Raw genomic sequence first — 17631 nt, 5'->3', positions numbered from 1 at the left:
ATCTGAAAATAAAAAGCTAACATCAGTAAAAGTGATCATGTTGTAACATGTTCATGTCAAGTAGCCTGGACTATTGGGATTTGAGTTCCATATCAACGTGGGTATCTCTTAATTGCCCTTTGAAGTGTTTCAGCAGGCTAGCCAGCTATATCAAAGCACAACAAAAAATAAGGTGCAACAGTTTGAGAAGGCATCATCACCCCTTAGACATCAATAACTGCCAATAATGCCCACATCCTGAGCATCAATTAAAAAAAAATCTTTCTCACAGGTATATTTCCTGCTGATCAAAAGGCAATCATAATAATCCTTCTAGATGTATAGAGATTTTAATATTTTACATGATTCTGACACAGGTCCAGCAAGTCTGTTACTGTTGAAGAAAATGAATGAGTGGTGATGATGCTGAACTAACCTTGATGTTTTGCTTTTATCCAACCGAGAAGATAGTTGCTGGTTTGTTGTAGTAGGACATTATTGTCACCTTCATATGTACAGTTAGGATCATTGTCATTTCTCATGTCCCCAATACGATTCACTGTAATGCAAATTATATTTGATGATGAGGAATAATATTACTCCTAGCTGCTTCAATAGCTTGCACTTTTGTTGGAATCACAAATTCCTACAGCGCAGGAGGAGGCCATTTAGCCTATTAAGTCTGCACCAATCCTCTGAAAGAGCATCCTACCTAGGCCTATGCCCCACCCTATCCCTGTAACCTAAACTACATATTCTTGGACAGGAAGGGACAATATTCCAATCCACCTAACCTGCACACCTTTGAACTGTGGGAGGAAACCGGAGCACCCGGAGGAAACCCACGCAGATACGGGGAGAAAGTGCAAACTCCACACAGTCACCCAAGGCCGGAATTGAACCTGGATCCCTGGCGCTGTGAGGCAGCAGTGTTACCGACTGTGCCAACATGCTAGCTGCGTTGTTCTAAGACTTGTACAAATTAAGATGACAAAGCATGTTTGAACTGAAGTCAGTTCTTGGTGGTAGTTTATTTTTGTTTTTGAGTACAACTAATCAATATGAATGACACCAGCACTGGAAATGGAAAACATGGGTTGATGAGAAGTTTAAAACAAAAAGTGTTTCAACCATAACCAAGTACAACACTTTTGACATTGTACATTATTTGCCTCGACTTTTGTTTTGTTTAATCCATAACATCAAGTTTCATGGAACAATTAATAAAGGGCTATAATTGATGGGAACGGTTTAATGAATATTATTTATAAAATATTTAAGCCCTTTGATTCCATAATATGAACCCAACATTGGTCTGTAAGGAAAAAGGTATAAAAATAATAGTTTCTACTTGAATTAAAATGTTGATATTATCTCAAGTTCACAGACGAAGTGTAGCTCCACTGGTCGCTTCCAGTCCCACTTAACTCGCAAAACGGTTGAAATTAATACCCAAGGTCTTCGGCTGCCCAATAACAAGTTACCAGGTTTGTAAATTTAAATACAGTTAACTTTTATTATTAACAGTAACTATAATTAAATTGACTACAAATACACCGGTTAATCTCTAACCCCCACCCTCTACACACACAGACAGACAGACAAACAGAGAGGGGAAAGAGGGGTGTAAAATAATGATGAAAGTAAAAGGGATAAGAGTTTGTTCTTCAGATGGACATCTTCCAGTTAGTTTCTTTCTCAGTGTAGACTTTCAGATGGATATTATCTTTTCTTTCAGCTTGTAATAGTTTTCATTAAAGATTCACAGAAATTGTAGGCAGCCAGCATTCGAATGAGAGAGAGAGAGAGAGAGAGAGAGATTCTTCTTTCAGGTCTAGAAGCTTCTGCCTTTAGCCAGTAGGCAGCAGATCAGAGAGAGAGAAAGCTGGTTCCACCTTGAGGCCCCAGTTACTTCTCCTGGGTTCTCTAAAAAAACACACCTGACAGGGACTAACTGCTGTCCGTTGCCATGCAGAATACTGTCCCTGGCCAATCCATTGTCCACCATCCAAACAATCGAAACAAACCCCTCTAATCTATTGAGTTTGAGTGCCATAAAGTCTGGGTTCTTCTGCCCAAAAATACAAAACTTCATAACAGGATACTATTTTGACACTTTGAGTTCCTTACTTCCTCTGCTTAAATTAAAGGTATGCCTCCATTAACGGTCCATAGACCAAAAACAATACTGACAAAATAAAAGAAATAGGAACCAAGGGAATCAATAGGACCCCTACAAGAGCCATTGTGCAGGATAAAACAGCAACTGACAAAACTGTAGGCAAACTTGTACTGGTCCTCTGGAAGCAGGAGGTTTGATCGGAATCTATTTGAAATATCTAACATGGTAAAGATTTTTGCTGATTTTGGTTTTATGTCAATTAGTTCTCCAATTGCAGCCACAATGGATGCCCAGGCGGGAAGTTTTTGTGAAGGGTTCTGTGATTGATGATCATTTGCCACATTCTTCCTGGTTTTCTAACAAGCCAAATAGCTGAACTGATGAGCGACCCAATACCTCAAGACTCCCTGATCTACAACAATGATACGGTCTGTCCAGATCCTTTTCTGTCTCTCTTGGGAAGGAATATTGTTTCTGAGCTTGGGACAAAGGGGACAATTTTCAGCCCCCAATTACCATCAGAGAGAATGGTGACACGGGCGGAAATTCCGGAGACACTCAGGAAACACGATTCTCTCCAGAGAAATCATGGGCTGGATTCTCCGCTTCCCAATGCTGAAATCACGTTCGGCGACAGGGTGAAGAATCTGTTTTGTCACCCATATCGAGAGCGGCGTTGTTTTTTGTATTCACCGCCCCCTGAAAAGCGGCGTACTCTTGGAGTATATTGCGGCGATTATCAATCGCCCCAATATCAAATGCCCCATGATGCTCTGTCCCTGACCGGTCGAGTTCCTGACAACGTAGGTTATGTGTGCTCACACCATCTGGGATCCTCGTGTGGCGGCTCCGGACTCAGTTGGGGGAGAGCTGATCCACGGGCGGGCAGGGGGAGACATCATTCGAGGCTGGGGGCACTGTGGGCGGGCAGTCCGGGGCACGGGAGCGGCTGAAGGGGGCACTACTTTTGCGGTCTGGGACCATGGGCTGAGTCCGTCATGGAGCACGGCGCAGCCGCTGCAGGCCGCCATGCTCAGGGCCATATCAGCAGCTACAGCTGCAAGCTCTATGATGCCTCCCTGCTAGCCCCCAGCAAAACGGGGAATCGGTGGCTGTTTTACGGCAGTTTTCCTGGCGTAAAATACCACTGTTTTCACATCGGCGTGGGGAGTTAGTCTCCGAAACGGAGAATCCAGCCCCATGTTTCTCGATTTTCTCTGCCCCTTGGCAGCAAGGTCACGAGGTTCATGCCCACAAATGTATTTTAATACATTTAAATATTAACAGGCCTCCCCTGCCACATGATCCCCCCTCACTAAATAGTCATACCTCGCTAACGTGAAGTTTACAATAGCTGTGGCAAAACGAGAAGCAACCAAAAGGGTCCCGTCTGGGCGCACATTGCTAAGTATAGCCCCTGGGGGTGACAGGTTTGGACTGCCAACCTGTGCCAGGGGTGGGCCCTTGTGAAACCCCATGTGGGGCGGGGGGGGTCATGCTTCCATGGTGGGAGCTGTTAGGCTAAATCATTGACTGCTGCGCCCTTTAAAGATGGCGCCTCAATCTGTGGAGGCAGGTGCCAGCTCTATGAGGCTCCACCCTGAAAGAGTGATGGCATAAACCCTGCCCATTCATTAGGCTCGAAGAGAAAACTGCTCCGTGCAACTGGAGAGTTATAAGCCAGTTTTCAGTCTAAGTCTGACTCTTTGTCAAATTCGGATAAGATTCCGCCCACAGTAACCCTTCCTACTCTAACGTACACTCACGTCACCGTTCCACAATCCCGTTTATGGGTGTTGAAAGTTTCCCTATTACCTGCCACTATCTGCTTGTAACTTTGGGATCCTGGTCTTTAGGGTTTCCAGATCATTGAGTCCTGCTGAAGTCACAATCCAGGCCTCTCCAGGATAAGCAAAACTTGATTGGTTTTGTCCACTTCCATCCATAGCTGTTGTGCATGTCCACAACTATGTTATGTGCCATTATCCCCATTCCAGGTTGATCCCATTGTGTTCAAATACAAGTTGACTTTATTTGCAGGTCCCACCTTAAAATTGATGGCTTTACATGCTGCCCCAGCCATTGGCTTGCCTGAAAATCCCGAGTTCATAAGATTTTCCACTGGACCATGGAGACTTTAAATGTTTTTATTTCAATTCTTGTGTTAGACATTTGGTGTTGATTAGATAATTATTTTTCTTTCCTATTGTTTATGCATAGTCTGCCCACACCCATGGGCAGCACGGTAGCATAGTGGTTAGCACAGTTGATTCACAACTCCAGGGTCCCAGGTTCGATTTCCGGCTGGGTGACTGTCTGTGCGGAGTCTGCACGTTCTTCCCGTGTCTGCGTGGGTTTCCTCCGATTGTTCCGGTTTCCTCCCACAGTCCAAAGATGTGTGGGTTAGGTGGATTGGCCATGCTAAATTGCCTTAGTGTCCAAAAAGTGTTAAGTGGGGGTTATTGGGTTACAGGGATAGGGTAGATACGTGGGCTTCAGTAGGATGCTCTTCTTAAGGTCCGGTGCAGACTCGATGGGCCGAATGGCCTCCTTCAGCACTGTAAATTCTATGATATATCGGAGTGGGTGCAGATACATGGGTTGGACAGGGCACTGTCAGATTTGTTCATAGAGTCGTTCTTCATGCTGCTGAGGTGCGTGGACCCTATCTGGTCAGATCTTTTGTTCTTTTATTGTAATAGTTCCCTATAACTAAGGGCACTTGCTTTTGGGGTGTGAACCTCTTTACTTGTTTCTATCCACCTTTTCTCAGATTTCAAACAGCCCTTGCAAAATGATAATTATACAATTATAACAAATCTGTTTAACTGTCCTTGAGAATGGCTAGAAGGGTTTACGTTCCTGCTGCCATTTTCAAGGAGGTCCTCCTTTAATTTAGCATACCTTGGCTTGAATTTTGCTCCCATTGGACACATGATTTCACATTGGCTGGCCAATAAACGCTCAGCCAACATGAAAAACTTGCTGAGAAAAGCTAAGCGCGCAGGGGAGGGTGGGAAGAGGGCAGGGGCTGAGAAAAGGGAGGGTGCGGGCTGGTGCTTCAATGGGCTCCCCCAAGGGGAGGGCTACTGCAGAGCTGTCTCAGGGAGCTGCAGTCTTTTTCAAATTAAATCCCAATGAAAAGCCACAGCAGTATTTGGCACCACATTTAAATACAGACCTCAGCCCCCAGGAACATTTTGAATTTTAATCAGCTATGACATTTCATCTGATGCTGGATCGAAGTTGCAGCTGAAATGTTAAGGTTGCCTGGCCAATTGACACACCCGCCAACCATAAAGTAAGATGGGCCACTTAAAATAGCTTTCAACTGACTCCTCAATGGGCTAACTTGCCTGCTTAATTGTCAGCAGGTGTGCTTTTGACCCTCACACTTACCCACTGACCAAAATTTTCCATGAGTGCACACCTAATGTCTTCTCGCATGATTTCACATACTGGGTTGGGCACATGCACACATACTTAGAATGTAAAATGTTATCCTCATCCTGATGAGATTCAAATAATGATTCCTGTAGCATTTTATCCCTCATCACTGGGATCAAATTAGTTCTCTTTAGTCGCTTTTATATGAGACAGACTGTGGCTGATTAGGCTCCTTAACCAATGATTTAATGCCAGTTAGCTTCACTCTCTCACTCTTCGTCACCTCTTCCCTTCCCCCTAGTAACATTTCATCTTATACTCCCCACAGTTGATTGAGATTGCCTAGGCAATTCTTTCTGGCCCTAAATGGGGGATTTTACCTTTTGAAATGTGTCTCCTATTTCATCCTCCATTATTTTTTCTAAGTTGATCATCAATTCAAGAGTTCTGCAGTCAGCATCGCAGTGAAGCAGTCTGGGACTGGCAAGCACCAAGACCTAGCTTGGCTGGTGGTGAGAATGGCCCTCCCCGTCAGAGTTTTCATGTACACCCGAAGGCTCAGCACCGTTGCACGCTGCCCTCGGAGTGGCTGTGGGGGAAATGAGACGGTCACCCACCTCCTTGTGGAATGTGCCTTTGCAAAGAAGGTCTGGAGAGAGATGCAGTGGTATTTGTCAAGGTTCATCCCGAGCAGCTCTGTGACACAGGACTCTGTGCTACACGGACTGTTTCCAGGGACACACACCGAGACAAATATCAGCTGCTGCTGGAAGGTCATCAACTTGGTGAAAGACGCTCTTTGGTCTGTCCGAAACTTGCTGATCTTCCAGTGCAAAGAATTGTCCTCAACCGAGTGTTGCAGACTGGCACATTCCAAGGTCCAGGACTACGTGCTGAGGGACGCACTCAAGCTTGGGGCAGCTGCCGCCAAGGCGCAATTGGGAAAGACCACTGTGTAAGGTCTTACCAGCAAATGTACACCGAGGGGTGGGTAACAGTGTAGAACCCCTCGGTCTGGGTCATTAACAGTCCAATGTACAAAAGACACATGACGATGTGAATATTTAAGAAAGAATTGTAGTGTAAAGAGGGATATGTGTGTAATGTCATCCCAATTGAATGGAAGAAAGACAAGGGAATGTGTAACTTTGATGGAAATGTTCAGTCAAGACAATTCAAAATGTTCTGTAATGTTTATTATAAATTTTATGAATAAAGTATATTTTTTGAAAACAAAAGTCTGGGACCAGTATCCTGCAGTCAGCATCGCAGTGATGCAGTCTGGGAACGGTGTCCTACAGTCAGCACTGCAGTGAAGCGTCTGAGAACGGTGTCCTGCAGTCAGCATCGCAGTGAAGCAGTCTGAGAACGGAGTCCTGCAGTCAGCATCGCAGTGAAGCAGTTTGGGAACGGTGTCCTGCAGTCAGCATCGCAGTGAAGCAGTCTGGTAACCGTGTCCTGCAGTCAGCATCGCAGTGAAGCAGTCTGGGAACCGTGTCCTGCAGTCAGCAACACAGTGAAGCAGTCTGGGACCGGTGTCCTGCAGTCAGCATCGCAGTGAATCAGTCTGAGAACCGTGTCCTGCAGTCGGCATCGCAGCGAAGCAGTCTAGGAACTGTGTCCTGCAGTCAGCATCGCAGTGAAGCAGTTTGGGAACCGGTGTCCTGCAGTCAGCATCGTAGTGAAGAAGTCTGGGAACGTGTCCTGCAGTCAGCATCACAGTGAAGCAGTCTGGGACCGGTGTCCTGCAGTTGGCATTGCAGTGAAGCAGTCTGGGAACGGTGTCCTGCAGTCAGCATCGCAGCGAAGCAGTCATGGAACTGTGTCCTGCAGTCAGCATCGCAGTTAAGCAGTCTGGGACCGGTGTCCTGCAGTCAGCATCGCAGTGAAGCAGTCTGGGACTGGTGTCCTGCAGTCAGCATCGCAGTTAAGCAGTCTGGAACGTGTCCTGCAGTCAGCATCGCAGTGAAGCAGTCTTGGAACTGTGTCCTGCAGTCAGCATCGCAGTTAAGCAGTCTGGGACCTGTGTCCTGCAGTCAGCATCGCAGTGAAGCAGTCTGGGACTGGTGTCCTGCAGTCAGCATCGCAGTGAAGCAGTCTGAGAACGGTATCCTGCAGTCAGCATCACAGTGAAGCAGTTTGGGAACGTGTCCTGCAGTCAGCATCGCAGTGAAGCAGTTTGGGAACCGGTGTCCTGCAGTCAGCATCGCAGTGAAGCAGTCTGGGAACCGTGTCCTGCAGTCAGCATCGCAGTGAATAATTCTGGGAACGTGTCCTGCAGTCAGCATCACAGTGAAGCAGTCTGGGAATGGTGTCCTGCAGTCAGCATTGCAGTGAAGCAGTCTGGGACCGGTGTCCTGCAGTTGGCATCGCAGTGAAGCAGTCTGGGAACGGTGTCCTGCAGTCAGCATCGCAGTGAAGCAGTCTGGGACTGGTGTCCTGCAGTCAGCATCGCAGTGAAGCAGTCTGAGAACGGTATCCTGCAGTCAGCATCGCAGTGAAGCAGTTTGGGAACGTGTCCTGCAGTCAGCATCGCAGTGAAGCAGTTTGAGAACCGGTGTCCTGCAGTCAGCATCGCAGTGAAGCAGTCTGGGAACCGTGTCCTGCAGTCAGCATCGCAGTGAATCATTCTGGGAACGTGTCCTGCAGTCAGCATCACAGTGAAGCAGTCTGGGAATGGTGTCCTGCAGTCAGCATCGCAGTGAAGCAGTCTGGGACCGGTGTCCTGCAGTTGGCATCGCAGTGAAGCAGTCTGGGAACGGTGTCCTGCAGTCAGCATTGCAGTGAAGCAGTCTGGGAACCGTGTCCTGCAGGCGGCATCGCAGTGAAGCAGTCTTGGAACTGTGTCCTGCAGTCAGCATCGCAGTTAAGCAGTCTGGGACTAGTGTCCTGCAGTCAGCATCGCAGTGAAGCAGTCTAGGAACCGTGTCCTGCAGTCAGCATCGCAGTAAAGCAGTCTGGGACTGGTGTCCTGCAGGCGGCATCGCAGTGAAGCAGTTTTGGAATTGTGTCCTGCAGTCAGCATCTCAGTGAAGCAGTCTGGGACCGGTGTCCTGCAGTCAGCATCGCAGTGAAGCAGTTTGGGAACTGTGTCCTGCAGTCAGCATCGCAGTGAAGGAGTTTGGGAACGGTATCCTGCAGTCAGCATCGCAGTGAAGCAATTTGGGAATGGTATCCTGCAGTCAGCATCGTAGTGAAGCAGTCTGGGACCGGTGTCCTGCAGTCAGCATCGCAGTGAAGCAGTCTGGGACCGGTGTCCTGCAGTCAGCATCGCAGTGAAGCAGTTTGAGAACGGTGTCCTGCAGTCAGCATCGCAGTGAAGCAGTCTGGGACCGGTGTCATGCAGTCAGCATCGCAGTGGAGCAGTCTGGGAACCGTGTCCTGCAGGCGGCATCGCAATGAAGCAGTTTGGGAACGGTATCCTGCAGTCAGCATCGCAGTGAAGCAGTCTGGGACCGGTGTCCTGCAGTCAACGTCGCAGTGAAGCAGTCTGGGAACGGTGTCCTGTAGTCAGCATCGCAGTGAAGCAGTTTGGGAACGGTATCCTGCAGTCAGCATCGCAGTGAAGCAGTCTGGCAACGGTGTCCGGCAGTCAGCATAGCAGTGAAGCAGTCTGGGAACCGTGTCCTGCAGTCAGCATTGCAGTGAAGCAGTCTGGGAACCATGTCCTGCAGTCAGCATCGCAGAGAAGCAGTCTGGGACTGGTGTCCTGCAGTCAGCATCGCAGTGAAGCAGTCTGGGACTGGTGTCCTGCAGTCAGCATTGCAATTAAGCAGTCTGGGAACGGTGTCCTACAGTCAGCATCGCAGTGAAGCAGTCTGGGCACCATGTCCTGCAGTCAGTATCGCAGTGAAGCAGTCTGGGATCAGTGTCCTTCAGTCAGCATCCCAGCGAAGTAGTCTGGGAACGGTGTCCTGCAGTCAGCATCGCAGTGAAGCAGTCTGGGAACCATGTCCTGCAGTCAGCATCGCAGTGAAGTAGTCTGAGACCAGTGTCCTGCAGTCAGCATCGCAGTGAAGCAGTCTGGGACCAGTGTCCTGCAGTCAGCACGCAGTGAAGCAGTCTGGGAACCATGTCCTGCAGTCAGTATCGCAGTGAAGCAGTGTGGGAACAGTGTCCTGCAGTCGGCATCGCAGTGAAGCAGTCTGGGAACGGTGTCCTGCTCTAGTTAAAACAAATTAACTGAGAAGCACCAGGGATGAGTAAAAATCAGAGCCAGCAGAATAAAGTAAAGTGATAAGTAATTATAAGTAATACAAAGATAAGTAGGCCAATTTAGAATCAGACAAGGAGACTAAGTTATGGTGAGAGGAGTATTTTTTACGTTTAAGTCATTTGAAAAGTTAGCAACTGAGACTGTTAAATCCATGGTAGGCAGAATGCATAGACAATTGTAGACATTACAGAACATATTTTGATATAATTACACTACTCGTCCACTCCCCCAAGGGTATCCTACCCCAACCTGCAGCTAGGCCGGGGTTTTTATACAACTGGGGCTCTCCTTGCAAAGGAGAAACCCCGCCCCCTTAAAGGGGAAGGCCTGCCTGCTTTAAACAGGAAGATCATATTCCGAGATGTCATAGGATATCATATAGTCCTGATCCCGGGACCTCCATTGGGGTTATAACACTCCTCCCGATCTATGTCCGGAGGAATGTCCACATCCAATGGGTAAGTGTGCCGGGCCTGAGGATGGCGTGCGGGCGCTGACCTCACAGCGTCACGAATGGCGTTTACGTGATAAGTGTCTGGGTGGCGGTGGTGGCGGCAATGCCGGTATGACCATGAGAGCCGGCAGGGGCATTCCAGCGATGGCAGAATGTCCATCTCGGTTTCCGAGTCGGAGCTAAGCGGTTCCTTGCCCGGCATCTCAGTGTCCTCATAAATACCGCTGATTCCTTGGCAACTGGCAGAGCCGGGGCGTTGGTGCAGACAGGGAGGCTGGGGCAGCAGTGAAAATGGGACATCTGAATCAACAGCCGGAAGGGCAGATGTATCGGGCACGCGGCTTTGGAGATGGTCCACATGGTGATTAGACCCACGGCCCTGTGACCGTTTTTGGTAAGAAACTGAACCTGCTTCACTAAAACATTTCGCCCGGGATCCAAGCGGTGTTTTCGGCCGTAGTTCTACACGTTTACTGCATCTTCTGGTATGAACTCCCACAGTGGCCTGCGGTGACCTGTGTCTGCCGCGTATCGGTCCTGAGCATGGCGGACTTTTCCGCCAAAGGACGAAACTCAAACGTTTTGCGGAGGCGGAAACCCATCAACATCTCGGCTGGCTCGATGCCCGTCATGGCATGCGGGATTGTCTGGTAGTAGGATACTAACCTTGCTAAGTGGGTCTCCCAGAATCCCATGCCAAGCTGAAACATTTGCACTGCTCGCTCTGCCAACCATTCGAAGCTGGATGGTATGGGGCGGTCCTCCTGTGACAGATCCCATTGGCAGACACTCGTAAATGGCGTACCGTTGCCCGATACCAGCACCTCGTGTATGCCGTGCATGCTGAAAATGTGCTGGAGTTTCACTATGGTGGTTCAGGCCGTCGGCTTAATGCGTCGGCATGGGGAATCTTGGTCCTGGAGTGGTGCTCAATACATAGTCATACGCTGCGATCAGCAATGCCCATCGCTGTTTGTGGCTGGAAGCAATGGCTGGGGGGGGGGGGGGGGGGGGGGGAAGGACCTGATCCTTCTTGAAGAGCCATAGGAAGGACTTGAGGGGCTGGATTCTCTGCCGGCGGGATGCTCCATTTTGCCGGCAACTTGGGGGTTTCCCGATGGTGTGGGGCAGCCCCACAATGGGAAACCCCATTGACTGGCCGGCATAATGGAGCATCCCGCCGGCGGGGTGAAATAGAAATGTTGCACGGAGGGGCGGAGATTCCAGCCCGTAGTCCATGTGAATGGTGAAGCAAAGCGATACCTGTAGACATATGGATGGAATTTCGTGACTTTGAAAGCGACAGCCAAACCTTCCTTCTTGATCAGCGCATCCCGCTTCTCTGCATCGGCCAACGTTCATGGGCCAGCAGGGCTCCAAAGCCATGCGGAGAAGCGTCGCAGGTCAACAGGATTGGCTAGGATGGGTCGAAATGGGTTAGCAGTCTTGATGAGGAGTTGTTGTTTCACCTCAACGAAAGTCGTTTGCTGACCTCGGCCCCACTCTCAGTGTTGCCCTTTCTTCAACAAACAGTGGGGGGGGGGGGGGCTAAAGTGGTGGCCAGATTTGGGAGGAACTTGCAATGGTAGTTTACCATTCCCAGGAACGAATGGAGCTCCATTCGGCAACCTGGTACAAAAGCCTGCAGAATTGCTTGTACTTCTTCCATGGAAACCTCGTCAGAACACCCTCAGGTCCATGTGGGTGCATGCGGCACAGCCACTGCCAATCTAACCACAAGTAGCCAGTCATGCCACAACAAGCTCGGACCGCTCCCGTGGACCACCACCAGAGGAATGTTTGCAGACTGTTGACCATACTTGACCGGAATCATTGAAGTACCTGCTATTGCCAGCGGTTCCCCCATGTAAAGTGGCCAGCCTCGCATTGGTGTCCGACAGGAGCAGCGATAGAAGGTCAGACCAAATGTGGTTGAACGTACGGCTGCCCCAGTGTCGAGTTCCTTGAAGGTTGGGTGTCCATTAATCCGCAGGGAGATCGGGATGGACGCTACTCTTGGTGCAGCCATGCAGTGTAGCTGCTGTTAGGTCCTGTCCGCAGATTTTATTAGAATAAGGTAGAATCTGGCCAAAGTAGAATGTGATCAGCTTCTTGTGGAAATATCTACAGCCGAGCAGTGGCGGGGGGGGGGGCTTTCAAAAAGGAAACAGGGACAGTACAGGCCCAACATGTTTCCTTTAGAGTAAAACATTTGAGCAACAAACCCAGAAAACCCTGGATATCTAGGAATATTCAGGACTAGATAAGAAAGACGGGAAGCTTTTAGCAGGTACAAGCGAGCAAATCAGTGGAGGCCTTAGTGGAGTATAGAAAGTGCAGGGTCTGGAATGCACAGTTTGGAGAGTATACAAGTTTGCAAGAATACCAAGTTTGGACTCCGTGCGAGTGTTGGAGAGAAGAGGTTTATGCTGTCATAAAACATAAAATAAAAGAATGAACTTCAAGGGGATAATTTTAAAGAAAGACAAAAGACTGCAACAGCTGCAATGTTAAGCCGAATAGCACTTGGCTTCAAACATCAGTTGAGAAAATATTGAAAGAACTCCAAAATATGAAGGGACCTCACATGGCGTAGACGCAGATATCTCTACTACCAAAGTGTTTACTTATTATTATATATCTTAATCATGGAAGATTTTCTGATGATCATGAATGTAGCCTTCAAGGAGAAAATAAACACTTGGCCTTTCTTTTTCAGAAACTGGTTATTAAACTTTTTTTTTGATTTAGCAGTAAGCACATGGTTAGCAGATTTCACTTTAGGGCAACAAGGTCAAACAGTCACAGTTTAATGACCGGGGGTCCAAGAATCATGACTTCTGAGGCAAGTACAGAAAATTACTGTTTTATGACTTTATTTGCACAACATTCTGGAAGAGGATGGAGGAACCGTGTAAACCCTCTTTAATATTTGTACATATTTGTCCATCATTTTTTGTCAAAAGCATGGAAGATAATTGTCATTCAGTCTTGCAAATAGCTCCATTACAAGACAGCCATAGGTCTCTGAACATCTGCACCACTTCTGCGTGAATCAAATATATATAGGTATGTCTGAAGAAGCTGTTTTATTCACAAGATGTCAAATGCTAACCCAAAGGAGTAACATCGTGGCCTGAATTTTTCAGTTGGCGAGGTCTCCCTTCCCATAATTCGAAGAGTTGGCAGGGAACACATCCCGACCAACTCGAAGTGCTCATTTCTTGCTCGAATAAGTATTAAGTGGCTACAGGCAGGACTTCTGTTCCTCACTCAGGAGGCAGTCTTGCCTTAGACAGTTTCAAGCCAATCAGATTGGCCGGTGGCTCTCCAGTACCTGAAGAACTGCAGCGGACTGAATAGGAAGTACATGAGGGTGTCTGAAACCTCAGTCTAGACACCGGAGACCAAGGATCCCAGGGTGTGGAGGGGAGGGAAGGAATGAGGAGGTTGCAGAGGAGATGCTGGAGCAGGTGGGGTGCAGGAAGGGAGGTCTGGAGACCACTGAGCTTAAGGGGACGGGAGAGGATGGCGCCCAACCACAGAAAGGGGCTTCTGACGGGAGTGTCCATCCTCCCACCACTGCCTGCACCTTCTTGTCCAAAAAATAAAGGATTTTTGGGCTCCTACCACGGAAGTTCAATTCTCCTACCGGAATTGAGGCTGGGAGGAAAATGGTGCTTAAGAGGCCAAGGGCCTCAATTGGGGCAAGGGCGAGCTTCTCATCTGAGGGCTTTCACACCCCAGCATAAAATCGCTGTGACGTTGGGTGGGCAGAACCCGGAGAGAATCCCGTCCCTTTAATTTCACACACCCTAACCCCTGCCTCGAAACCTGCCAGTGGGAAAGTATAAAGTTCTGATCCATGAGTTAGACACCAATGCTCAATTAGCAATGCGTCGCAGCATAGAGTCTATAAATAAAAACTCACTACATTCTGGTGGAAATGGGCATCTAGATTGGTCCATTACCCATCGTTCATTGTGAGCATTATGATGTCAATACAATTTGCCTGCTATATATAGAAGCTGCAAACAATAAATTTAGGACGTATTTTGGCACAAGAACAAAGAACAAAGAAAAAGTACAGCACACGAACAGACCCTTTGGCCCTCCAAGCCTGCGCTGAAAATGCTGCCCGTGTGAACTAAAATAGTCTGCACTTCCGGGGTCCATATCCCTCTATTCCCACCCTATTCATGTAGTTGTCAAGATGCCCCTTAAACGTCACTATCGTCCCTGCTTCCACCATCTCCTCCGGCAGCGAGTTCCAGGCACCCACTACCCTCTGTGTAAAAAACTTACCTCACACATCTCCTCTAAACCTTGCTCCTCGCACCTTAAACCTCTGCCCCCTAGTAATTGACCTCTCCACCCTGGAAAAAAGTCTCTGACGATCCACTCTATCTGTGCCCCTCATAATTTTGTAGACCTCTATCAGGTCGCCCCTCAACCTCCTTCGTTCCATGAGAACAAACCAAGTTTATTCAACCTCTCCTCATAGCTAATGCCCTTCATACCAGGTAACATCCTGGCAAATCTCTTCTGCACCCTCTCTAAAGCCTCCACATCCTTCTGGTAGTGTGGCGACCAGAATTGAACACTATACTCCAAGTGTAGCCTAACTATGGTTGTACAGCTGCAACATGACTTGCCAATTTTTATACTCAATGCCCCGGCCAATGAAGGCAAGCATGCCATATGCCTTCTTGGCTACTTTCTCCACCTGTATTGCCCCTTTCAGTGACTGTGGACCTGTACACCAAGATCTCTCTGACTGTCAATACTCTTGAGGGTTCTACCATTCACTGTATATTCCCTACCTTACTGAAGGTCTTACTGAAGTCCATATAGTGAACATCCACTGCTCTACCTGCATCAATCATCTTTGTGACCAACTCAAAAAACTCTATCAAGTTAGTGAGACATGACCTCCCCTTCACAAAACTGTATTAGGCCTTCCAAAATGCATTACTTTACATTTGTCTGGATTAAACTCTATCTGCCATCTCGCTGCCCAAGTCGCCAAACGATCTAACTCCTGCTGTATCCTCTGACAGTCCTCATCGCTATCTGCATTTCCACCAACTTTTGTGTCGTCCGCAAACTTACTAATCAGACTAGTTACATTTTCCTCCAAATCATTCATATATCTTACGAACAGCAAAGGTCCCAGCACTGATCCCTGTGGAACACCACTAGTCACAGCCCTCCAATCAGAAAAGCACCCTTCCATTGCTACTCTCTGCCTTCTATGACCTATGATGTGGAGATGCCGGCGTTGGACTGGGGTGAGCACAGTAAGAAGTCTTACAACACCAGGTTAAAGTCCAACATGTTTGTTTCAAACACTAGCTTTCGAAGCGCTGCTCCATTCACCTGAGGAAGGAGCAGTGCTCCGAAAGCTAGTGTTTGAAACAAACATGTTGAACTTTAACCTGATGTTATAAGACTTCTTACTGTTTTATGACCTAGCCAGTTCTGTATCCATCTTGCCAACTCACCTCTGATCCCATGTGACTTCAGCTTTTGTACCAGTCTGCCATGAGGGACCTTGTCAAAGGTCCTACTGAAGTCCATATAGAGAACATCCACTGCCCTACCTGCATCAATTATCTTTGTGACTTCCTCGAAAAACTCTATCAAGTTAGTGAGACACAACCTCCCCTTCACAAAACTGTGCTGCCTCCTGCTAATACAACCACTTGCTTCCAAATGGGAGTAGATCCTGTCTCAAAGAATTCTCTCCAATAATTTCCCTACCACTGACGTAAGGCTCATCGGCCTGTAGTTCCCTGGATTATCCTTGCTAACCTTCTTAAACAAAGGAACAACATTGGCTACTCTCCAGTTCTCCGGGACATCGCCTGAAGACAGTGAGGGTCCAAAGATTTCTGTCAAGGCCTAAGCAATTTCCTGTGTTGCAATATCTTGTGTTGCCATATTATGTATTTTCTTTTATTCCCTTTTCTTCTCGTGTACTTATTGATCTGTTGAGCTGCTTGCAGAAAAATACTTTTCACTGTACCTTGGTACATGTGACAATAAACAAATCCAATCCAATCCTCTCTTGCCTCCTTCAGTATTCTGGGGTAGATCCCATCAGGCCCTGGGGACTTATCCACCTTAATATTTTTCAAGATGCCCAACACCTCGTCTTTTTGGATCTCAATGTGATCCAGGCTATCTACACACTCTTCTCCAGATTGAACGTCCACCAATTCCTTCTCTTTGGTTAATACTGATGCAAAGTATTAATTTAGTACCTCGCCCATTTCCCCTGGCTCCACACATAGATTCCCTCCCCTGTCCTTCAGTGGGCCAAACCTTTCCCTGGCTACCCTCTTGCTTTTTATGTACAAGATTATACTTGCCCCTGAAAAAGTTCAGGTCAGTTCCAGCAAGTAATGGTTTATGTTTGTAGGTGCCACTTCAAGTGATTTTAATTCAGTTCTGAGTAGGCTATGTTCCATAGCTTAAAACTACCAATTCAGAGTGGCTACAGAATGGCTGATGTGGAGAAATTGGAAAAAGTCATACTGTTGTATCAGAGGCAAGTCCCGGGGTTATTAGTTTATAAATGTCAATAATAGTGGAAAGAGTAGGAAATTTATTTATACAAATTGTGGTTGGAGCAGGGAATTTGTGCTGAAGGATGTGGTTGGGAACCGCTCAAGAGAATGTTAGATATATATTTGCAGCAAAGGGAGAAATTGGACCATGGGGAGAGAGTCGGGCAGGAAGATTAATTTTGGATATATTAGCAGCTACCCCACATAGAATTGGGTCTTAACATCTCTGTGTTATGTAGCTCAATGGTATTATGATTCTGTAAATGAATAATTATGATTCTGGGTTTCAACATATTTTGAGCCAATTTTTGGGATGCTGCATACATCTCCAAAATGGACGATGGGATCAGGACTCAATAGTTTGACTGGCTCATTGTGCTTTTTCGATTCAGAGCTCACTGCCCTCCTAAACTCCCCTATTCAATTCTTCCATATAAACTCCCCAACCCATATTCACAACGATCCCCTTGATGTTCACATCGCAAGTGGCCTCGCTACTCCCATTGTGTCAATCTCAGATGAGGCCAACTCTGACCATTTCCTTATATCAATCACCATCCACATACCTTCCCCCCTCAATCCTGCTGGTTGAACACTGCAAGTACTATCTGGCCCTGCTCTCTTCCGCCAAAAATTCTCACTATTCCAAAATCATCCTGGAATGCAAACATTATCTGACTTATTTTTTCCACTGTAATCCATCTTCTTAATCTCCTTTTACAACTCCTACACGCCCACCTCCAGTAAATGTTAGTAAGATTGAGAACATCAGCTAGCCCACCGGCCTAAACATTCTTGCCCTATCCCTGAATTCTCATTTCCTCTCATGCCCTCATCTTGCCAATGAGACCCACCTCTGACCCACCAATGTCCACTAAACTACTAACCATCCAACTTCCCT

General features: G+C 47.5%; 1 protein-coding gene across 3 annotated transcripts in view; it reads right to left on the bottom strand.

Annotated features, from left to right (window-relative positions):
* acox3 (acyl-CoA oxidase 3, pristanoyl) overlaps positions 1-17631 on the bottom strand; it is a 213150-nt gene that overhangs the window by 72039 nt on the left and 123480 nt on the right. For all 3 annotated transcript variants that reach the window (XM_038792145.1, XM_038792147.1, XM_038792146.1), the window contains one exon: positions 416-538. In XM_038792145.1, the coding sequence (XP_038648073.1) occupies positions 416-538 (123 nt within the window). The remainder of the gene's footprint in view (positions 1-415; positions 539-17631) is intronic.

Source organism: Scyliorhinus canicula, chromosome 3, assembly GCF_902713615.1.
Source record: "Scyliorhinus canicula chromosome 3, sScyCan1.1, whole genome shotgun sequence".
NCBI lineage: Eukaryota > Metazoa > Chordata > Chondrichthyes > Carcharhiniformes > Scyliorhinidae > Scyliorhinus > Scyliorhinus canicula.
Note: the sequence above shows the minus strand (reverse complement) of the source record. Positions and strands in the feature narration are given on the sequence as shown.